The 23,212-nt window shown below is 50.8% G+C and overlaps 1 protein-coding gene across 2 annotated transcripts in view; it reads left to right on the top strand.

Annotated features, from left to right (window-relative positions):
* stim1a (stromal interaction molecule 1a) overlaps positions 1-23,212 on the top strand; it is a 54,707-nt gene that overhangs the window by 25,786 nt on the left and 5,709 nt on the right. For both annotated transcript variants that reach the window (XM_024443245.2, XM_042296389.1), the window contains 4 exons: positions 18,778-18,955; positions 20,114-20,281; positions 22,010-22,110; positions 22,226-22,458. In XM_024443245.2, coding sequence (XP_024299013.1) covers positions 18,778-18,955; positions 20,114-20,281; positions 22,010-22,110; positions 22,226-22,458 — 680 coding nt within the window. The remainder of the gene's footprint in view (positions 1-18,777; positions 18,956-20,113; positions 20,282-22,009; positions 22,111-22,225; positions 22,459-23,212) is intronic.

The raw sequence follows: 23,212 nt of genomic DNA, 5'->3' as shown, positions 1-23,212 counted from the left end.
TGTCTGCGCTGAAGTGTGTGTCTGCGCTGAAGTGTGTGTCTGCGCTGAAGTGTGTGTCTGCGCTGAAGTGTGTGTCTGCGCTGAAGTGTGTGTGCGCTGAAGTGTGTGTCTGCGCTGAAGTGTGTGTCTGCGCTGAAGTGTGTGTGTGTGTGCGCTGAAGTGTGTGTCTGCGCTGAAGTGTGTGTGTGTCGCTGAAGTGTGTGTGTGTGTCTGCGCTGAAGTGTGTGTGTGTGTGTGCTGCGCTGAAGTGTGTGTGTGTGTGTGTGTCTGCGCTGAAGTGTGTGTGTGTGTGAAGTGTGCGCTGAAGTGTGTGTGTCTGCGCTGAAGCTGTGTGTGTGTGCGCTGAAGTGTGTGTGCGCGCTGAAGTGTGTGTGTGTGTGTGCTGCGCTGAAGTGTGTGTGTGTGTGTGTCTGCGCTGAAGTGTGTGTGTGTGTGTCTGCGCTGAAGTGTGTGTGTGTGTCTGCGCTGAAGTGTGTGTGTGTGTGTCTGCGCTGAAGTGTGTGTGTGTGTGTGTCTGCGCTGAAGTGTGTGTGTGTGTGTGCGCTGAAGTGTGTGTGTGTGTGTGTGTGTCTGCGCTGAAGTGTGTGTGTGTGTGTGTGTCTGCGCTGAAGTGTGTGTGTGTGTGTGTGTGTGTCTGCGCTGAAGTGTGTGTGTGTGTGAAGTGTGTGTGTGTGTCTGCGCTGAAGTGTGTGTGTGTGTGTGCGCTGAAGTGTCTGTGTGTGTGTCTGCGCTGAAGTGTGTGTGTGTGTCGCGCTGAAGTGTGTGTGTGTGTGCGCTGAAGTGTGTGTGTGTGTGTCTGCGCTGAAGTGTGTGTGTGTGTGTGTCTGCGCTGAAGTGTGTGTGTGTGTGTGTGTGCGCTGAAGTGTGTGTGTGTGTGCGCTGAAGTGTGTGTGTGCGCTGAAGTGTGTGTGTGTGTGTGTCTGCGCTGAAGTGTGTGTGTGTCTGCGCTGAAGTGTGTGTGTGTGTCTGCGCTGAAGTGTGTGTGTGTGTCTGCGCTGAAGTGTGTGTGTGTGTCTGCGCTGAAGTGTGTGTGTGTGTCTGCGCTGAAGTGTGTGTGTGTGTGTCTGCGCTGAAGTGTGTGTGTGTGTCTGCGCTGAAGTGTGTGTGTGTGTGTGTGCGCTGAAGTGTGTGTGTGTGTGTGTCTGCGCTGAAGTGTGTGTGTGTGTGTCTGCGCTGAAGTGTGTGTGCGCTGAAGTGTGTGTGTGTGTGTGTCTGCGCTGAAGTGTGTGTGTGTGTCTGCGCTGAAGTGTGTGTGTGTGTCTGCGCTGAAGTGTGTGTGTGTGTGTGTGCGCTGAAGTGTGTGTGTGTGTGTCTGCGCTGAAGTGTGTGTGTGTGTCTGCGCTGAAGTGTGTGTGTGTGTCTGCGCTGAAGTGTGTGTGTGTGTCTGCGCTGAAGTGTGTGTGTGTGTGTCTGCGCTGAAGTGTGTGTGTGTGTGTGTGTGTGTGTGCGCTGAAGTGTGTGTGTGTGTCTGCGCTGAAGTGTGTGTGCGCTGAAGTGTGTGTGTGTGTGTGTGTCTGCGCTGAAGTGTGTGTGTGTGTCTGCGCTGAAGTGTGTGTGTGTGTCTGCGCTGAAGTGTGTGTGTGTGTGTGTGCGCTGAAGTGTGTGTGTGTGTCTGCGCTGAAGTGTGTGTGTGTGTGTGCGCTGAAGTGTGTGTGTGTGTGTGTGTGTGTGCGCTGAAGTGTGTGTGTGTGTCTGCTGAAGTGTGTGTGTGTGTGTGTCTGCGCTGAAGTGTGTGTCTGCGCTGAAGTGGTGTGTGTGTGTCTGCGCTGAAGTGTGTGTGTGTGTCTGCGCTGAAGTGTGTGTGTGCTGAAGTGTGTGTGTGTGTGTGTGTCTGCGCTGAAGTGTGTGTGTGTGTCTGCGCTGAAGTGTGTGTGTGTGTCTGCGCTGAAGTGTGTGTGTGTGTCTGCGCTGAAGTGTGTGTGTGTGTGTGTGTGTGTGTGTGTCTGCGCTGAAGTGTGTGTGTGTGTGTGTCTGCGCTGAAGTGTGTGTGTGTGTGTGTGTGTGTGTCTGCGCTGAAGTGTGTGTGTGTCTGCGCTGAAGTGTGTGTGTGTGTCTGCGCTGAAGTGTGTGTGTGTGTGTGTCTGCGCTGAAGTGTGTGTGTGTGTGTGTCTGCGCTGAAGTGTGTGTGTGTGTCTGCGCTGAAGTGTGTGTGTGTGTGTCTGCGCTGAAGTGTGTGTGTGTGTGTGCGCTGAAGTGTGTGTGTGTGTCTGCGCTGAAGTGTGTGTGTGTGTCTGCGCTGAAGTGTGTGTGTGTGTGTCTGCGCTGAAGTGTGTGTGTGTGTCTGCGCTGAAGGTGTGTGTGTGTCTGCGCTGAAGTGTGTGTGTCTGCGCTGAAGTGTGTGTGTGCTGCGCTGAAGTGTGTGTCTGCGCTGAAGTGTGTGTGCTGCGCTGTGTGTCTGCGCTGAAGTGTGTGTGTGTGTGTGTGTCTGCGCTGAAGTGTGTGTGTGCGCTGAAGTGTGTGTGTCTGCGCTGAAGTGTGTGTGTCTGCGCTGAAGTGTGTGTGTCTGCGCTGAAGTGTGTGTGTCTGCGCTGAAGTGTGTGTGTGTGTGCGCTGAAGCGCTGAAGTGTGTGTGAAGTGTGTGTGTCTGCGCTGAAGTGTGTGTGTCTGCGCTGAAGTGTGTGTGTCTGCGCTGAAGTGTGTGTGTGTGTCTGCGCTGAAGTGTGTGTGTCTGCGCTGAAGTGTGTGTGTGTCTGCGCTGAAGTGTGTGTGTGTCTGCGCTGAAGTGTGTGTGTGTCTCTGCGCTGAAGTGTGTGTGTGTCTGCGCTGAAGTGTGTGTGTGTGTGTGTGTGCGCTGAAGTGTGTGTGTGTGTGTGTCTGCGCTGAAGTGTGTGTGTGTGAAGTGTGTGTCTGCGCTGAAGGTGTGTGTCTGCGCTGAAGTGTGTGTGTGTGTGTGTCTGCGCTGAAGTGTGTGTGTGTGTGCGCTGAAGTGTGTGTGTGTGTGTGTCTGCGCTGAAGTGTGTGTGTGTGTGTGTCTGCGCTGCGCTGAAGTGTGTGTGTGTGTGTGTCTGCGCTGAAGTGTGTGTGTGTCTGCGCTGAAGTGTGTGTGTGTGTCTGCGCTGAAGTGTGTGTGTGTGTGTCTGCGCTGAAGTGTGTGTGTGTGTGTGTCTGCGCTGAAGTGTGTGTGTGTGTGTGTCTGCGCTGAAGTGTGTGTGTGTCTGCGCTGAAGTGTGTGTGTGTCTGCGCTGAAGTGTGTGTGTGCGCTGAAGTGTGTGTGTGTGTCGCTGAAGTGTGTGTGTGTGTGTGTGTGAAGTCTGCGCTGAAGTGTGTGTGTGTGTGTGTGTGTGTCTGCGCTGAAGTGTGTGTGTGTGTGTGCGTCTGCGCTGAAGTGTGTGTCTGTGCTGCGCGCTGAAGTGTGTGTGTGTCTGCGCTGAAGTGTGTGTGCGCTGAAGTGTGTGTGTGTGTGTCTGCGCTGAAGTGTGTGTCTGCGCTGAAGTGTGTGTGTGTGTGTGTGCGCTGAAGTGTGTGTCTGCGCTGAAGTGTGTGTCTGCGCTGAAGTGTGTCTGCGCTGAAGTGTGTGTGTGTCTGCGCTGAAGTGTGTGTGTGTGTCTGCGCTGAAGTGTGTGTGTGTCTGCGCTGAAGTGTGTGTGTGTCTGCGCTGAAGTGTGTGTGTGTCTGCGCTGAAGTGTGTGTGTGTGTGCGCTGAAGTGTGTGTGTGTGTGCGCTGAAGTGTGTGTGTGTGTCTGCGCTGAAGTGTGTGTCTGCGCTGAAGTGTGTGTGTGTGCGCTGAAGTGTGTGTGTCTGCGCTGAAGTGTGTGTGCGCTGAAGTGTGTGTGTGAAGTGTGCGCTGAAGTGTGTGTGTGTGTCTGCGCTGAAGTGTGTGTGTGTGTCTGCGCTGAAGTGTGTGTGTGTGTCTGCGCTGAAGTGTGTGTGTGTGTCTGCGCTGAAGTGTGTGTGTGTGTGTGTCTGCGCTGAAGTGTGTGTGTGTGTGTGTGTGTGTGCTGAAGTGTGTGCGCTGAAGTGTGTGTGTGTGTCTGCGCTGAAGTGTGTGTGTGTCTGCGCTGAAGTGTGTGTGTGTGTGTCTGCGCTGAAGTGTGTGTGTGTGAAGTGTGTGTGTGCGCTGAAGTGTGTGTGTGCGCTGAAGTGTGTGTGTGTGTGTGTGTGCGCTGAAGTGTGTGTGTGTGTGTGTCTGCGCTGCGCTGAAGTGTGTGTGTGTGTGTCTGCGCTGAAGTGTGTGTGTGTGTGTGTCTGCGCTGAAGTGTGTGTGTGTGTGTGCGCTGAAGTGTGTGTGTGTGTGTGTGTCTGCGCTGAAGTGTGTGTGTGTGTGTGTGTGCGCTGAAGTGTGTGTGTGCGCGCTGAAGTGTGTGTGTGTGCGCTGAAGTGTGTGTGTGTCTGCGCTGAAGTGTGTGTGTGTCTGCGCTGAAGTGTGTGTGTGTGTGTGTGCGCTGAAGTGTGTCTGCGCGCTGAAGTGTGTGTGTGTGTGCGCTGAAGTGTGTGTGCGCTGAAGTGTGTGTCTGCGCTGAAGTGTGTGTCTGCGCTGAAGTGTGTGTCTGCGCTGAAGTGTGTGTGTGTCTGCGCTGAAGTGTGTGTGTGTGTGTGCGCTGAAGTGTGTGTGTGTCTGCGCTGAAGTGTGTGTGTGTGTGCGCTGAAGTGTGTGTGTGTGTCTGCGCTGAAGTGTGTGTGTCTGCGCTGAAGTGTGTGTGTGTGCGCTGAAGTGTGTGTGTGTGTCTGCGCTGAAGTGTGTGTGTGTGTCTGCGCTGAAGTGTGTGTGTGTGTGTCTGCGCTGAAGTGTGTGTGTGTGTGTCTGCGCTGAAGTGTGTGTGTGTGTGTGTGTCTGCGCTGAAGTGTGTGTGTGTGTCTGCGCTGAAGTGTGTGTGTGTGTGTGTCTGCGCTGAAGTGTGTGTGTGTGTGTGTCTGCGCTGAAGTGTGTGTGTGTGTGTCTGCGCTGAAGTGTGTGTGTGTGTGTGTGTGTGCGCTGAAGTGTGTGTGTGCGCTGAAGTGTGTGTGCGCTGAAGTGTGTGTCTGCGCTGTGTGTGTGTGTGCGCTGAAGTGTGTGTGTGTGTGTCTGCGCTGAAGTGTGTGGTGTGTGTCTGCGCTGAAGTGTGTGTGTGTGTGTCTGCGCTGAAGTGTGTGTGTGTGTGTCTGCGCTGAAGTGTGTGTGTGTGTGTGTGTGTGTCTGCGCTGAAGTGTGTGTGTGTGTGTCTGCGCTGAAGTGTGTGTGTGTGTGTGTCTGCGCTGAAGTGTGTGTGTGTGCTGAAGTGTGTGTGTCTGCGCTGAAGTGTGTGTGTGTGTCTGCGCTGAAGTGTGTGTGTGTGTGTCTGCGCTGAAGTGTGTGTGTGTGCGCTGAAGTGTGTGTGTGTGTGTCTGCGCTGAAGTGTGTGTGTGTGTGTGTGTGCGCTGAAGTGTGTGTGTGTGTCTGCGCTGAAGTGTGTGTGTCTGCGCTGAAGTGTGTGTGTGCGCTGAAGTGTGTGTGTCTCTGCGCTGAAGTGTGTGTGTGTGTGTCTGCGCTGAAGTGTGTGTGTGTCTGCGCTGAAGTGTGTGTGTGTGTGTCTGCGCTGAAGTGTGTGTGTCTGCGCTGAAGTGTGTGTGTGTCTGCGCTGAAGTGTGTGTGTGTGTGTGTGCGCTGAAGTGTGTGTGTGTGTCTGCGCTGAAGTGTGTGTGTGTGTGTGTGTGCGCTGAAGTGTGTGTGTGTGTGTGTGTCTGCGCTGAAGTGTGTGTGTGTGTGTGTGTGTCTGCGCTGAAGTGTGTGTGTGTGTGTGTGTGTCTGCGCTGAAGTGTGTGTGTGTGTCTGCGCTGAAGTGTGTGTGTGTGTGTGAAGTGTGTGTGTGTGTGTCTGCGCTGAAGTGTGTGTGTGTGTGTGTGTGTCTGCGCTGAAGTGTGTGTGTGTGTGTGTCTGCGCTGAAGTGTGTGTGTGTGTGTCTGCGCTGAAGTGTGTGTGTGTGTGTCTGCGCTGAAGTGTGTGTGTGTGTGTCTGCGCTGAAGTGTGTGTGTGTCTGCGCTGAAGTGTGTGTGTGTGTGTCTGCGCTGAAGTGTGTGTGTGTGTGTCTGCGCTGAAGTGTGTGTGTGTGTGTGTGTGTGTGTGTGTGTGTGCGCTGAAGTGTGTGTGTCTGCGCTGAAGTGTGTGTGTCTGCGCTGAAGTGTGTGTGTGTGTGTGTCTGCGCTGAAGTGTGTGTGTGTGTGTGTGTGCGCTGAAGTGTGTGTGTGTGTGTGTGTGTCTGCGCTGAAGTGTGTGTGTGTCTGCGCTGAAGTGTGTGTGTGTGTGTGTGTGTGTGTGTCGCGCCTGAAGTGTGTGTGTGTGTGTCTGCGCTGAAGTGTGTGTGTGTGTGTCTGCGCTGAAGTGTGTGTGTCTGCGCTGAAGTGTGTGTGTGTCTGCGCTGAAGTGTGTGTGTGTGTGTGTCTGCGCTGAAGTGTGTGTGTGTCTGCGCTGAAGTGTGTGTGTGTGTGTGTGCTGCGTGTGTGTGTGTGTGTCTGCACTGAAGTGTGTGTGTGTCTGCACTGAAGTGTGTGTGTGTGTGTCTGCACTGAAGTGTGTGTGTGTGTCTGTCTGCACTGAAGTGTGTGTGTGTGTGTGTCTGCACTGAAGTGTGTGTGTGTGTGTGTGTCTGCACTGAAGTGTGTGTGTGTGTGTCTGCACTGAAGTGTGTGTGTGTGTCTGCACTGAAGTGTGTGTGTCTGCACTGAAGTGTGTGTGTGTGTGTGTGTCTGCGCTGGAGTGTGTGTGTGCTGCGCTGAAGTGTGTGTGTGTCTGCGCTGAAGTGTGTGTGTGTGTGTCTGCGCTGAAGTGTGTGTGTGTGTGTCTGCGCTGAAGTGTGTGTGTGTGTGTGTGCGCTGAAGTGTGTGTGCTGAAGTGTGTGTGTGAAGTGTGTGCGCGCTGAAGTGTGTGTGTGTGTGCGCTGAAGTGTGTGTGTGTGCGCTGAAGTGTGTGTGTGTGTGCTGAAGTGTGTGTGTGCGCTGAAGTGTGTGTGTGTGTGTGTCTGCGCTGAGTGTGTGTGTGTGTGTGTCTGCGCTGAAGTGTGTGTGTGTGTCTGCGCTGAAGTGTGTGTGTGCGCTGAAGTGTGTGTGTGTGTGTGTGTGTGTGTTGTGTGTCTGCGCTGAAGTGTGTGTGTGTGTGTCTGCGCTGAAGTGTGTGTGTGTGTGTGTCTGCGCTGAAGTGTGTGTGTGTGTGTGTCTGCGCTGAAGTGTGTGTGTGTGTTGCGCTGAAGTGTGTGCGTCTGCGCTGAAGTGTGTGTGTTTGCGCTGAAGTGTGTGTGTTTGCGCTGAAAGTGTGTGTGTGCGTCTGCGCTGAAGTGTGTGTGTCTGCGCTGAAGTGTGTGCTGCGTCTGCGCTGAAGTGTGTGCGTGCGTCTGCGCTGAAGTGTGTGCGTGTGTCTGCGCTGAAGTGTGTGTGTGTGCGTCTGCGCTGAAGTGTGTGTGCGTCTGCGCTGAAGTGTGTGCGTGCGTCTGCGCTGAAGTGTGTGCGTGTCTGCGCTGAAGTGTGTGTGTGCGTGTCTGCGCTGAAGTGTGTGCGTGCGTCTGCGCTGAAGTGTGTGCGTGCGTCTGCGCTGAAGTGTGTGTGTGCGTCTGCGCTGAAGTGTGTGTGTGTCTGCGCTGAAGTGTGTGTGTGCGTCTGCGCTGAAGTGTGTGTGTGCGTCTGCGCTGAAGTGTGTGTGTGCGTCTGCGCTGAAGTGTGTGTGTTGAAGTGCGCTGAAGTGTGTGTGTTTGCGCTGAAGTGTGTGTGTGTGTTTGCGCTGAAGTGTGTGTGTGTCTGCGCTGAAGTGTGTGTGTGCGTCTGCGCTGAAGTGTGTGCGTCTGCGCTGAAGTGTGTGTCTGCGCTGAAGTGTGTGCGTCTGCGCTGAAGTGTGTGCGTCTGCGCTGAAGTGTGTGCGTCTGCGCTGAAGTGTGTGTCTGCGCTGAAGTGTGTGCGTGCGTCTGCGCTGAAGTGTGTGCGTGCGCGCTGAAGTGTGTGCGTGCGTCTGCGCTGAAGTGTGTGCGTGCGTCTGCGCTGAAGTGTGTGCGTGCGTCTGCGCTGAAGTGTGTGCGTGCGTCTGCGCTGAAGTGTGTGTGTGCGTCTGCGCTGAAGTGTGTGCGTGCGTCTGCGCTGAAGTGTGTGCGTGCGTCTGCGCTGAAGTGTGTGCGTGCGTCTGCGCTGAAGTGTGTGCGTGCGTCTGCGCTGAAGTGTGTGTGCGTGCGTCTGCGCTGAAGTGTGTGTGTGCGTCTGCGCTGAAGTGTGTGTGTGCGTCTGCGCTGCGCTGAAGTGTGTGTGTGTCTGCGCTGAAGTGTGTGTGTGCGTCTGCGCTGAAGTGTGTGTGTGCGTCTGCGCTGAAGTGTGTGTGTGCGTCTGCGCTGAAGTGTGTGTGTGCGTCTGCGCTGAAGTGTGTGTGTGCGTCTGCGCTGAAGTGTGTGTGCGTCTGCGCTGAAGTGTGTGTGTGCGTCTGCGCTGAAGTGTGTGTGTGCGTCTGCGCTGAAGTGTGTGTGTGCGTCTGCGCTGAAGTGTGTGTGTGTGTGTCTGCGCTGAAGTGTGTGTGTGCGTCTGCGCTGAAGTGTGTGTGTGCGTCTGCGCTGAAGTGTGTGTGTGCGTCTGCGCTGAAGTGTGTGTGTGTCTGCGCTGAAGTGTGTGTGTGTGCGTCTGCGCTGAAGTGTGTGTGTGTGCGTCTGCGCTGAAGTGTGTGTGTGTGCGTCTGCGCTGAAGTGTGTGTGTGTGCGTCTGCGCTGAAGTGTGTGCGTGCGTCTGCGCTGAAGTGTGTGCGTGCGTCTGCGCTGAAGTGTGTGTCTGCGTCTGCGCTGCAAAGTGTGTGCGTGCGTCTGCGCTGGTGTGTGTGCGTGCGTCTGCGCTGAAGTGTGTGCGTGCGTCTGCGCTGAAAGTGTGTGCGTGCGTCTGCGCTGAAGTGTGTGCGTGCGTCTGCGCTGAAGTGTGTGCGTGCGTCTGCGCTGAAGTGTGTGTGTGTGCGTCTGCGCTGAAGTGTGTGTGTGCGTCTGCGCTGAAGTGTGTGCGTGCGTCTGCGCTGAAGTGTGTGTGTGCGTCTGCGCTGAAGTGTGTGCGTGCGTCTGCGCTGAAGTGTGTGCGTGCGTCTGCGCTGAAGTGTGTGCGTGCGTCTGCGCTGAAGTGTGTGTGTGTGTCTGCGCTGAAGTGTGTGCGTCGCGTCTGCGCTGAAAGTGTGCGTGCGTCTGCGCTGAAGTGTGTGCGTGCGTCTGCGCTGAAGTGTGTGCGCGCGTGTGCGCTGAAGTGTGTGCGCTGAAGTGTGTGTCGCGCGTGTGCGCTGAAGTGTGCGCTGAAGTGTGTGCGTGTGCGCTGAAGTGTGTGTGTGCGCTGAAGTGTGTGCTGAAGTGTGCGTGCGCGTGTGCGCTGAAGTGTGTGCGCGTGCGCGCGTGTGCGCTGAAGTGTGTGCGCGTGTGCGCTGAAGTGTGTGCGCGTGCTGCTGAAGTGTGTGTGCGTGCTGAAGTGTGTGCGCGCGTGTGCGCTGAAGTGTGTGCGCGCGTGCGCTGAAGTGTGTGTGCGCGTGTGTGTGTGTGAAGTGTGTGTGCGCGTGTGCGCTGAAGTGTGTGCGCGTGTGCGCTGAAGTGTGTGCGTGCGTGCTGAAGTGTGTGTGCGCGTGTGCGCTGAAGTGTGTGCGCGCGTGTGCGCTGAAGTGTGTGCGCGCGTGTGCGCTGAAGTGTGTGCGCGTGTGTGCGCTGAAGTGTGTGTGCGCGTGTGCGCTGAAGTGTGTGTGCGCGTGTGCGCTGAAGTGTGTGCTGCGCGTGTGCGCTGAAGTGTGTGTGCGCGCGTGTGCGCTGAAGTGTGTGCGCGCGTGTGCGCTGTGTGTGTGCGCGTGTGTGCGCTGAAGTGTGTGTGCGCGTGTGCGCTGAAGTGTGTGTGCGTGTGTGCGCTGAAGTGTGTGCGCGCGTGTGCGCTGAAGTGTGTGCGCGCGTGTGCGCTGAAGTGTGTGCGCGCGTGTGCGCTGAAGTGTGTGCTGAAGTGTGCGCTGAAGTGTGTGCGCGCGTGTGCGCTGAAGTGTGTGCGCGCGTGTGCTGAAGTGTGCGTGTGTGTGCTGAAGTGTGCGTGTGTGTGTGTGCTGAAGTGTGTGTGTGCTGAAGTGTGTGTGCTGAAGTGTGTGTGTGCTGAAGTGTGTGCTGAAGTGTGTGCTGAAGTGTGTGCTGAAGTGTGTGCTGAAGTGTGTGCTGAAGTGTGTGTGTGTGTGTGTGTGTGCTGAAGTGTGTGTGTGTGCTGAAGTGTGTGTGTGTGTGTGTGTGCTGAAGTGTGTGTGTGTGTGTGCTGAAGTGTGTGTGTGTGTGTGCTGAAGTGTGTGTGTGCTGAAGTGTGTGTGTGTGTGTGTGCTGAAGTGTGTGTGTGTGCTGAAGTGTGTGTGTGTGTGTGTGTGCTGAAGTGTGTGTGTGTGTGTGCTGAAGTGTGTGTGTGTGTGTGCTGAAGTGTGTGTGTGCTGAAGTGTGCGTGTGCGTGTGCGCTGAAGTGTGTGCGTGCGTGTGCTGAAGTGTGCGTGTGTGTGAAGTGCTGAAGTGTGTGTGCTGAAGTGTGTGTGTGAAGTGTGCTGAAGTGTGTGTGCTGAAGTGTGTGCTGAAGTGTGTGCTGAAGTGTGTGCTGAAGTGTGTGCTGAAGTGTGTGCTGAAGTGTGTGTGTGTGTGTGTGTGCTGAAGTGTGTGTGTGTGCTGAAGTGTGTGTGTGTGTGTGTGTGCTGAAGTGTGTGTGTGTGTGTGCTGAAGTGTGTGTGTGTGTGTGTGCTGAAGTGTGTGTGTGCTGAAGTGTGTGTGTGTGTGTGCTGAAGTGTGTGTGTGTGTGTGCTGAAGTGTGTGTGTGTGTGTGTGCTGAAGTGTGTGTGTGTGTGTGTGCTGAAGTGTGTGTGTGCTGTGTGTGTGTGAAGTGTGTGTGTGTGTGTGCTGAAGTGTGTGTGCTGAAGTGTGTGTGTGTGCTGAAGTGTGTGTGTGTGTGTGTGTGTGCTGAAGTGTGTGTGTGTGTGTGCTGAAGTGTGTGTGTGTGTGTGTGCTGAAGTGTGTGTGTGCTGAAGTGTGTGTGTGTGTGTGCTGAAGTGTGTGTGTGTGTGCTGAAGTGTGTGTGTGTGTGCTGAAGTGTGTGTGTGTGTGCTGAAGTGTGTGTGTGTGTGTGCTGAAGTGTGTGTGTGTGTGCTGAAGTGTGTGTGTGTGTGTGCTGAGTGTGTGTGTGTGTGCTGAAGTGTGTGTGTGTGTGTGCTGAAGTGTGTGTGTGTGTGTGTGTGTGTGCTGAAGTGTGTGTGTGTGTGCTGAAGTGTGTGTGTGTGTCTGCGCTGAAGTGTGTGTGCTGAAGTGTGTGTGTGTGTCTGCGCTGAAGTGTGTGTGTGCGCACAATCACTGTGTGTGCGCTGAAGTGTGTGTGCCAACAACTGAAGTGTGTGTGTGCGCTGAAGTGTGTGTGTGCGCTGAAGTGTGTGTGTGCTAACACAATCACTGCTGAAGTGTGTGTGTGTGCTGAAGTGTGTGTGTGTGCTGAAGTGTGTGTGTGTGCTGAAGTGTGTGTGTGTGCTGCTGCTGAACACAATCACTGAAGTGTGTGTGTGTGGAGAAGTGTGTGTGTGTTGAAGTGTGTGTGTGTGTGTGCTGAAGTGTGTGTGTGCTGAAGTGTGTGTGTGTGTGTGTGCTGAAGTGTGTGTGTGTGTGTGCTGAAGTGTGTGTGTGTGTGTGTGCTGAAGTGTGTGTGTGTGTGTGTGCTGAACTGTGTGTGTGTGTGTGTGTGTGTGTGTGTGCTGAAGTGTGTGTGTGTGCTGAAGTGTGTGTGTGTGTGCTGAATCACTGTGTGTGTGCTGAAGTGTGTGTGTGTGCTGAAGTGTGTGTGTGTGTGTGTGTGTGTGTGCTGAAGTGTGTGTGTGTGTGTGTGCTGAAGTGTGTGTGTGTGTGTGTGCTGAAGTGTGTGTGTGTGCTGAAGTGTGTGTGTGTGTGCTGACACAGTGTGTGTGTCTGAAGTGTGTGTGTGTGTGTGTGCTGAAGTGTGTGTGTGTGTGTCACTGTGTGTTCTGAAGTGTGCTGTGTGTGTGTGCTGAACACAATCACTGTGTGTGTGTGCTGAAGTGTGCTGTGTGTGTGTGTGCTGAAGTGTGTGTGTGTGTGTTCTGAGTGTGTGTGTGTGTGTGTGCTGAAGTGTGTGTGTGTGTGTGCTGAAGTGTGCTGTGTGTGTGTGCTGAAGTGTGTGTGTGTGTGTGTTGAAGTGTGTGTGTGTGTGTGCTGACAGTGTGTGTGTGTGTGTGTGTGTGTGTGCTGAAGTGTGTGTGTGTGTGTGCTGAAGTGTGTGTGTGTGTGTGCTGAAGTTGTTCAGAGGAGCTGTGTGTGTGTGTGCTGAAGTGTGTGTGTGTGCTGAAGTGTGTGTGTGTGTGTGTGCTGAAGTGTGTGTGTGTGTGTGTGTGCTGAAGTGTGTGTGTGTGTGTGCTGAAGTGTGTGCTCACTTGTCAGGACACTGTTGTTCAGAGGAGCTTGCCAACAACACAGCTAACACAATCACTGTTGTTCAGAGGAGCTAGCCAACAACACAGCTAACACAATCACTGTTGTTCAGAGGAGCTAGCCAACAACACAGCTAACATAATCACTTCAAACTGAAGCTGGAAAGACTGCAAACTAGCTGCACTTCGTTTCGTTTTACCTGTTTTCAATTGACATTTCGTTGTATACAGTGCATACGGTTTATCTAGTGCGCATTCAGAAAGTATTCAGACTCCTTCAACTTTTCTAAATTTTATGTTACAGCCTTATTCTAAAATGGATTAAATAAATGTATTCCCTCATGAATCTACACACAATACCCCATAATGCCAAAGTGAAACAGGTTTTTATACATTTTTGCTGTGGAGATGGGAGAACCTTCCAGTAGGACATCCATCCCTGCAGCACTCCACCAATCAGGCCTTTAAGGTAGAGTTTCCAGACAGAAGCCACTCCTCGGTAAAAGGCACAAGACAGCCTGCTTGGAGTTTTCTAAAAGGCACCTAAAAGATTCTCAGACTGATAAACAAGATTCTCTGTTCTGATGAAACCAAGATTTAACTTTTTGGCCTGAATGCCAAGTGTCACGTCTGGAGGAAACCAGACACAACCATCACCTGGCCAATACCACCCCTACGGTGAAGCGTGGTGGCGGCATCATGCTGTGGGGGATGTTTTTCAGGGTCTGGGAGACTAGTCAGGAGCGTGAGAAAGTTTAATGGAGCAAAGTACAGAGATGCTTGATGAAAACCTGCTCAGGACCTCAGACTGGGGTGAAGGTTCATCTTCCAACAGGACAGCGCAGGAATGACTTCAGGACAAGTCTCAATGTCCTTGAGTGGCCCAGCCAGCGTCTGGACTTGAACCCGATCAAACATCTCTGGAGAGACCTGAAAATAGCTGTGCAGCGACGCTCCCCATCCAACCTGACAGAGCATGAGAGGATCTGCAGAGAAGAATGGAAGAAACTCCTCAAATACAGTCTGTCATGTGGTCTGAATACTCTCCGACTGCAGTGTATCCATAATAATGATGCCAGCTGATCCATAATTTAGACAGGCAGCGTTTCCTAGCCAGTCTGTCTCGTCCCCACTCCCGAAACGTTCATTACTATGGGACAGCTGGAGATCAAATTTGAATATTACAACAATGTTGCAAATGCCGGAGAGACAGACAAAGGTTTATACAAATCTCCGCTGTTGAAAAAGAAATGTGAGATAATGTCTAGATGCATTTTAAAGTGGACATCAAGTGTATAAATTGCCTTGCTGGGCTGATGAGACGGTGGATTCCGCAGTCAGATGGAACAGAGTAAATAGGCATTTTAACATCATAGATTTAGCTTGCGGTAACTTGTGGAATAGACACTGGATGGAATGTGGTTTTAACCAATCAAGATTAGACCCACCTGTTATATATATATATATCTGTTTATACCTCTCCACATGCTGCTGCTCATGTTCCAGTTGCTCATACATGACATTGATTTAAAACTAGTCTCACTCGTAGGAATGCTATTCATGCAAATCTATATCAGCCCAGTTACAGCCTGGAGGTACTGAGCCGGTCCTGCATATAGGCTTTGATGATGATCTCTTGTACAGAGATACAAGTCCTTTGTTGGACCCTGTGGGGCTGAGTGTCTGCATGGGTCTTCTTTCAGTGGAGTGCCTGCCTGCTCTGCCGTTGTTGCTGCTGTGGCTAGTGAATGGTAGAGGTCAGGGTTGAGAACATTAGTGGGAGGGCACACTGCCCACATTTTCCATCCCCAGACCCCAGGATCACCTTTCACTGTTGCTTAGCTACCCATCATTCCGGCCAACAGATGTTTCTTCTCCATGATCAGTCTGGATTTGCCTCCCTCCCTCCCTGACAATTTCAAGAATGTGCAACACATTCTGACCATTCTGATTGGTCCCAGAAACGAATGGGTTGGGCCAGAGCCAATCTACATGATCATGTTGTCAACTTCGATACTCTTGTTAGATTTGTTAGGCTACGCTGATGATGTTTTGCATAACACTCCCCTCATTTTGAAATGAAGTCACACAAACAACATATAGGATTGCAGATTCAGATTCAGACAATGTATGAAATACAGCAGCATATTTACATTCAGGGTGATTCGTCAGGCTACTATTGACTGCAGCTCTGCCACCTCTACCTCTGGTGGGAGGAGGCTGCTCTCTGGTGGTGTAAAACAGCCTTCTCTCAACCCACACCCAGTAAGAACTCAAATCCTTCTGTTCACCTGATTTAGAATTCCTCACAATCAAATGTAGACCGCATTATCTACCAAGAGAATTCCCTTCGATTATAATCACAGCCGTATATATCCCCCCCCAAGCAGACACATTGATGGCTCTGAACGAACTTTATTTGACTCTTTGCAAACTGGAATCCATTTATCCGGAGGCTGCATTCATTGTAGCTGGGGATTTTAACAAGGCTAATCTGAAAACAAGACTCCCTAAATTTTATCAGCATATCGATTGCGCAACCAGGGGTGGAAAGACCCTGGATCATTGTTACTCTAACTTCCACGACGCATATAAGGCCCTGTCCCGCCCCCCTTTCGGAAAAGCTGACCACGACTCCATTTTGTTGATCCCTGCCTACAGACAGAAACTAAAACAAGAAGCTCCCACGCTGAGGTCTGTCCAACGCTGGTCTGACCAAGCTGACTCCACACTCCAAGACTGCTTCCATCACGTGGACTGGGATATGTTTTGTATTGCGTCAGATAACAATATTGACAAATACGCTGATTCGGTGTGCGAGTTCATTAGAACGTGCGTTGAAGATGTCGTTCCCATAGCAACGATTAAAACATTCCCTAACCAGAAACCGTGGATTGATGGCAGCATTCGTGTGAAACTGAAAGTGCGAACCACTGCTTTTAATCAGGGCAAGGTGACTGGTAACATGACCGAACACAAACAGTGCAGCTATTCCCTCCGCAAGGCTATCAAACAAGCTAAGCGCCAGTACAGAGACAAAGTAGAATCTCAATTCAACGGCTCAGACACGAGGCATGTGGCAGGGTCTACAGTCAATCACGGACTACAAGAAGAAATCCAGCCCAGTCACGGACCAGGATGTCTTGCTCCCAGGCAGACTAAATAACTTTTTTGCACGCTTTGAGGTCAATACAGTGCCACTGACACGGCCTGTAACGAAAACATGCGGACTCTCCTTCACTTGCAGCCGAGGTGAGTAAGACATTTAAACGTGTTAACCCTCGCAAGGCTGCAGGCCCAGACGGCATCCCCAGCCGCGCCCTCAGAGCATGCGTAGACCAGCTGGCCGGTGTGTTTACGGACATATTCAATCAATCCCTATACCAGTCTGCTGTTCCCAAGAAAGCTAAGGTAACTGAGCTAAACGACTACCGTAGCACTCACTTCCGTCATCATGAAGTGCTTTGAGAGACTAGCCAAGGACCATATCACCTCCACCCTACCTGACACCCTAGACCCACTCCAATTTGCTTACCGCCCAAATAGGTCCACAGACGATGCAATCTCAACCACACTGCACACTGCCCTAACCCATCTGGACAAGAGGAATACCTATGTGAGAATGCTGTTCATTCACACCATAGTACCCTCCAAGCTCGTCATCAAGCTCGAGACCCTGGGTCTCGACCCCGCCCTGTGCAACTGGGTACTGGACTTCCTGACGGGCCGCCCCCAGGTGGTGAGGGTAGGCAACAACATCTCCACCCCGCTGATCCTCAACACTGGGGCCCCACAAGGGTGTGTTCTGAGCCCTCTCCTGTACTCCCTGTTCACCCACGACTGCGTGGCCACGCACGCCTCCAACTCAATCATCAAGTTTGCGGACGACACAATAGTGGTAGGCTTGATTACCAACAACGACGAGACGGCCTACAGGGAGGAGGTGAGGGCCCTCGGAGTGTGGTGTCAGGAAAATGACCTCACACTCAACGTCAACAAAACTAAGGAGATGATTGTGGACTTCAGGAAACAGCAGAGGGAACACCCCCCTATCCACATCGATGGAACAGTAGTGGAGAGGGTAGCAAGGTTTAAGTTCCTCGGCATACACATCACAGACAAACTGAATTGGTCCACTCACACAGACAGCATCGTGAAGAAGGCGCAGCAGCGCCTCTTCAACCTCAGGAGGCTGAAGAAATTCGGCTTGTCACCAAAAGCACTCACAAACTTCTACAGATGCACAATCGAGAGCATCCTGGCGGGCTATATCACCGCCTGGTACGGCAACTGCTCCGCCCACAACCGTAAGGCTCTCCAGAGGGTAGTGAGGTCTGCACAACGCATCACCGGGGGCAAACTACCTGCCCTCCAGGACACCTACACCACCCGATGTTACAGGAAGGCCATAAAGATCATCAAGGACATCAACCACCCGAGCCACTGCCTGTTCACCCTGCGAGGTCAGTACAGGTGCATCAAAGCTGGGACCGAGATACTGAAAAACAGTTTCTATCTCAAGGCCATCAGACTGTTAAACAGCCACCACTAACATTGAGTGGCTGCTGCCAACACACTGACACTGACACTGACTCAACTCCAGCCACTTTAATAATGGGAATTGATGGGAAATTATGTAAATGTATCACTAGCCACTTTAAACAATGCTACCTTATATAATGTTACTTACCCTACATTATTCATCTCATATGCATACGTATATACTGTACTCTATCATCGACTGCATCCTTATGTAATACATGTATCACTAGCCACTTTAACTATGCCACTTTGTTTACATACTCATCTCATATGTATATACTGTACTCGATACCATCTACTGTATCTTGCCTATGCTGCTCTGTACCATCACTCATTCATATCCTTATGTACATATTCTTTATCCCCTTACACTGTGTATAAGACAGTAGTTTTGGAATTGTTAGTTAGATTACTTGTTGGTTATTACTGCATTGTCGGAACTAGAAGCACAAGCATTTCACTACACTCGCATTAACATCTGCTAACCATGTGTATGTGACATAAAATTTGATTTGATTTTAAAACCTGTTATCACTCTTACTGATTGTTTTTGTAACGTGTGCAGATACTCCATGGATTCAGGTTAGTTTATATAAATTGAAATTCTGTTAATTTCAATACACCAATTCTAATCAGATATTGATCATCTCATATATGATGTGATCTCTATAAAACACAGCAGGCTAGGTTGTATACAAGCTGAAGCAGTCTCCCTGTGGATCGTGTGAATATCTACAGTTCTAGCTCTCCCTGTGGGACCTCTGTGTGTTTGAACTGTGGTCTTGTGACAGACCTCACAAGATAGTGTGACTTGACACTGTACTAGCCCAGCATGACAAAGCCAGCCATCCCACAAATGGACTCCATGTTGGTCTTAATATAGTAATGTTTGAGGCGCTGGGGACCACGTGTATGATGGTTATACAGTACATTCCCATTCTACTGTGGCAGAAGAAGAGCACCATAATCCCAACACAGAAAAGCTATGGAGTACTGGGCTCTGTCACAACTGGGTCTCTCATTCCTGGCCTGACCAAGCCTTGATGTCATTCAGCACACTGACAGCTGCCCTCTGCCCTCTACACGTTAGCTATTGTTTTCAGCCACATACTGTAAGATGCAAGCCCCTCATTTTATCGTTACACACAGTCACTTACGTACTTAACTGCTGGGCTGGTGCAGCTGCATACTTAACTGCTGGGCTGGTGCAGCCGCATACTTAACTGCTGGGCTGGTGCGTGATCTGTGATCTCCGTTGCTTTAGTTCCACTGAATAATGCATTTAAGTTATTTTGTAGTTTTTCATGAATGACTGTTCAGTTGTGTGTGTGTGTGTGTGTGAAATGTCAAGGAAGCGTGGAAATTCCTGTGATAGGCTTACAATCCGTGAACTACAAACTAGTGCTGTTTGATGTAGTTACAAAGCAACAGGCTGCTGGAGGCGACAGTGTACTTCCACTACTGTAGCTAGCTCTTGAAACTGGACCTTGCCTGGAAAACAAACCATGTCTTTGTCTGCCTGGGGAATCTCAACTACATTTAGCATACAAATCAGAGGACGACAGAGACTCCTAGCTCTCCAGTGATGGATCCCTGGCTTCCTTGGGCTCTATAGTGGTCAGTCTTTATAGCCAGGAGCATCGAGGTCCGAGGACAGCTGGTTGGAGGATGCTATGTGGACATTCCAGTCTCCATGGCATCTAGTAGTAAAAAGATACAGGCACTTCTATTGTTTGCCCCTGTCATTGCTGAGTCACTGATTACTAGCACCTGTAACAAGACCCTAGAATTCTTCCTGTTCCGGCAATGTGATCAGGAAGAGAACAGATTACATCTCATGCTTTTCCTTGTCTGATTATTTCTCTCTCTTGCTCACTCACACTCACTCTCTCTTTCTCTCTCTCTCTCTCTCCCTCCCCCAGGCTGCAGATAGCCCAGGAGGAGCACCGTACGGTGGAGGTGGAGAAGGTGAACCTGGAACAGAAGCTGAGGGATGAGATTAACTGTGCCAAGCAGGAGGCCCAGCGGCTCAAGGAGCTCCGCGAGGGCACAGAGAACGAGCTGAGTCGGCAGAAATATGCCGAGGAGGAGCTGGACCAGGTACTGGACTGTGCCACTTTGGAGAGGGACAGGTGGAGAACCAATGCAGGTGGATGAGGGGGAATTATTCTAGTGGGATACTTTTTGAGAGACGAGGTGTGGTTGAGGCCAGTAACAGAAACCTGTAGAGTAAAGCCCGAGAGGAGTGACACTCCAACTGACTGAACCCTGTTAACCAGTCTATATTCTAGGGAACCAGCTATATGTTTAGATGCCGAATGCGATCAGTAGGCATAACTCCCACTCAGCTCAGGAAAGGAAGCAGCGGTCGGCCCACACAAGGCTGGTGAGCAGAGGGCTCATGTTGTGTACTCTCATCAATCCGCTACTATCACTATTGTCTCCTGAGAACACTGTAGTCTGCTGGAGGAAGCAATAGTCACTCCTTTATCTGATTTCAGTTCTCAATATATGACTAGAGAAAGGGCCTAAGAAAGAGAGAGCTCCCTCTTTTTAGTCTTTTTTTAGCGTGCATGCCTAGGAAAGGATTTATTTTATTTAGCCTACTTCCCCCACTGTGCTAAATTTCAGGAAAATCAAAAAATGCGTTAATATTCTTATTCTGTTTTCACACATACTCAGCCAGAGAATATTTTGAATCCAACTCTGAATGCTTTCATATGACATAACAATTAGTTTCACAGCTCCTGACTTGCAGGTTCCATTGCACCATACCCTAAACCATGGCCTAGTTCTTCAGAGGATTTGGAATGCTCATTTCATCTGGAGGGTTTCTCTGGAGGTTGGTTCTCTTGTTGTCTTGTCCCAGTGGAGGTCAAACCAGGTCAGCCCTTGTGCCTGTCTGATCAGACAGGCCCTGATCATGCCTTGCAGGCCCTCTGCTCCCCTGGCTGGCCCAGTGCTGCTCCATTAAGGCTTGGCAGTGATTGAGTCTAAGGGCGGCTGGGTGGCTCTGGGCTCATTTGCACAGCTCTTAATGAGGCTGTCAGGAGACAAAGCTTTCAGGAGCCAATGAGATCACGTTTCCCTCTCCCATCTCCACAGCAGAGAGACTTGTCACAGTGTTGGAATGACACATTTGTCCTGAATACTCAACCTGTGTGTTGGACCTTAAAGTGTGGACTTTGGTGTGTTCCTTACGCTGCTGTATTGAGTCAATAAGAAGTTATGTGCAGTATGTTGACTGTGTGTGTGCAGGTGCGCATGGCCCTCAAGAAGGCAGAGAAGGAGCTGGAGTCTCGCTGCAGCTGGTCCCCACCAGAGTCCCTCCAGAAGTGGCTGCAGCTCACCCATGAGGTGGAGGTGCAGTACTACAACATCAAGAAGCAGAATGCTGAGAAGCAGCTACTGGTGGCGAAAGAAGGGGTGAGATGCCACAGGGCTGTGTGTACCGCATGAGGGCTGTGTGTACCGCATGAGGGCTGTGTGTACCGCATGAGGGCTGTGTGTACCGCATGAGGGCTGTGTGTACCGCATGAGGGCTGTGTGTACCGCATGAGGGCTGTGTGTACCGCATGAGGGCTGTGTGTATGAGGGCTGTGTGTACGCATGAGGGCTGTGTGTACCTGTGTGTACCGCATGAGGGCTGTGTTGAGGGCTGTGTTTGAGGGCTGTGTGTACCCCCCGCATGAGGGCTCATCTAAACACAATACCTCATAATGACAAAGCAGGAACAGGTTTTTATACATTTTTGCAAATGTATTAAATTAAAATAAATTAAATATCACATTTACATAAATATTCAGACCCTTTACTCAGTACTTTAAAGCACCTTTGGTAGGGATTTACAGCCTTGAGTCTTCTTGGGTAGGACGCTACAAGCTTGGCACACCTGTATTTGGGGAGTTTCTTCCATTCTTCTCTGCAGATCCTCTCTAGCTCTATCAGGCTGGATGAGGAGTGTCGCTCCACAGCTATTTTCAGGTATCTCCAGAGATGTTCAAGTTTGGGCTCTAGTTGGGCCACTCAAGGACAATTCAGAATCTTGTCCCGAAGCCACTCCTGTGTTGTCTTGGCTGTGTGCTTAGTGTCGTTGTCCTATTGGAAGGTGAACCTTCTCCCCAGTCTGAGGTCCTGAGCACTCTGAAGCAGGTTTTCATCAAGGATCTCTCTGTACTTTGCTCCGTTCATCTTTCCCTTGATCCTAACGAGTCTCCCAGTCCCTGCCGCTGAAAAACATCTCCACAGCATGATGCTGCCACAATGCTTCACCATAGGGATGGTGCCAAGTTTCCTCCAGATGTGACGCTTGGCATTCAGGCCATCCTGGGGTTCATCAGAAAAAGAGCCCATGAGAAACAAGATTGAGTCCTTTAGGTGCTTTTTGTGAAACGCGCTGTCATGTGCCTTTTTTTTACTGAGGAGTGGCTTCTGTCTGGCCACTCTACCATAAAGGCCTGATTGTTGGAGCGCTGCAGAGATTGTTGTCCTTCTGGAAGTTTCTCCCATCTCCACAGAGGAACTCTAGAGCTCTGTCAGTGACCATCGGGTTCTTGGTCACCTCCCTGACCAAGGCCCTTCTCCCCAGATTGCTCAGTTTGTCCGGGTGGCCAGCTCTAGGAACAGTCTTGGTGGTTCCAAACTTCTTCCATTTAAGAATGATCGAGGCCACTGTGATCTTAGGGACCTTCAATGCTGCAGAAATGTTTTGGTACCCTTCCCCAGATCTGTGCTTCGACACAATCTTGTGTCTGAGCTCTGCGGACATTTCGTTCAACCTCATGGCTTGGTTTTTGCTCTGACATGCGGGACCTTTTTATAGACGGGTGCGTGTGCTTTTCCAAATCATGTCCAATCATTTGAATTTACCACAGGTGGACCCCAATCAAGTTGTAGAAACATCTCAATGATGATCAATGGAAACAGGATGCACCTGAGCTCAATTTCAAGTCTCATAGCAAAGGGTCTAAATACTTATGTAAAAAATAAGGTATTTTTGTTTATATTGAATTTTCCAACATTTTCTAAAAACCTGTTCTCTTACTCATTATGGGGTATTGTGTGTAGCTTGAGGGGATTTTTTTCTGTCACACCCTTAGTGTGACAGAGTTGACAGATCCTGGGAGTAATGTTTCATCGTGTTTGTGACTGCAGGCAGAGAAGATCAAGAAGAAGAGAAACACCATCTTTGGGACCTTCCATGTGGCACACAGCTCCTGTCTGGACAATGTGGATCACCAAATTTTGACAGCCAAGTGAGTTTAATTACAGAGAGTATTTTGGGATTGGTCTAAAGCCAATATCTCCTATATCTATGTTCACATTGTGATCTGTGCTTGTATTCCTCTGCCCCCTCTCCTCCGGATCCAGACAAGCCCTGGGTGAGGTGACTGCTGCTCTGAGGGAGAGGCTACACCGCTGGCAGCAGATTGAGATTCTGACTGGGTTTACCATCGTCAATAACCCTGGGCTCTCCTCCCTGGCCTCCACCCTGAACCTTGACCCCAGCATCATGGGTGGCCGGGCCACACCCCAGCACTTCATTATGTCTGATGACATGGACGACATGGACGAGGACATCATATCGCCCGGTACTCTGCAATGTAAGGGCTGGTCCGAGTCCTTCGGCCCCACTGTGGGACTCTGTAGCAAAAGACCTCCTAAATACACCAAGGGCCTTCTGGGGAAATCCAAAAGTCAACCCTCATATGAAAATTAGCATACAGACACAATATTATCATTATAAACGTTATTATCATTATAAATAATATTGTCATTATCTCAATTCATTAAAATGAGCAGCCCGGTTTGTGAAGGGATTCGGAGTGTTTGTCTGGGTTGTTTTGTCTGTGATTGAGTGTCCCACAGTGAGAGTCCCACAGTGGACCCCAGGAAGCGTAGCTGCTGCTTTCGTAACAGCTAATGGGGATCCTAATAAAATACCCCAAAACGTGTTCTGTGTTTGCAAATCTGTAATGTATGAATTGTAATTTCAATTTTTAATATATTCTTTTAGACATATTTTCAGTTGGTTGGGGTGTTTTTATATTCTCTCATTTTGGAAATGAGTGCCTCGATTTATGGGAATTTCACTTCTGGGATGGCGTGTAAGACGGGAACAAGGTGGCCAATGTTGATATCCATTGCTGTGGAAATTGAACCTCTGAAGAAATACATACTTCATGACACCAAATCTTTGTGCTGATCTATTTTTAGCAGTTGTCTCCTAGTCTGACCAATGGAATGTGCTGTTTGGACATGGCTGAAATGAAGGACTGAACATGAAGTAATAGTAAGCAATATGAAAGGCCATTGTCCTCCTATAAGCTTCATAAGGTTTAGCTTTGATCTAGACCT

Source organism: Oncorhynchus tshawytscha, linkage group LG13 (genome assembly GCF_018296145.1).
Source record: "Oncorhynchus tshawytscha isolate Ot180627B linkage group LG13, Otsh_v2.0, whole genome shotgun sequence".
In the NCBI taxonomy this organism is placed as follows: domain Eukaryota; kingdom Metazoa; phylum Chordata; class Actinopteri; order Salmoniformes; family Salmonidae; genus Oncorhynchus; species Oncorhynchus tshawytscha.
This window is presented reverse-complemented; position numbering and strand designations above follow the sequence as displayed.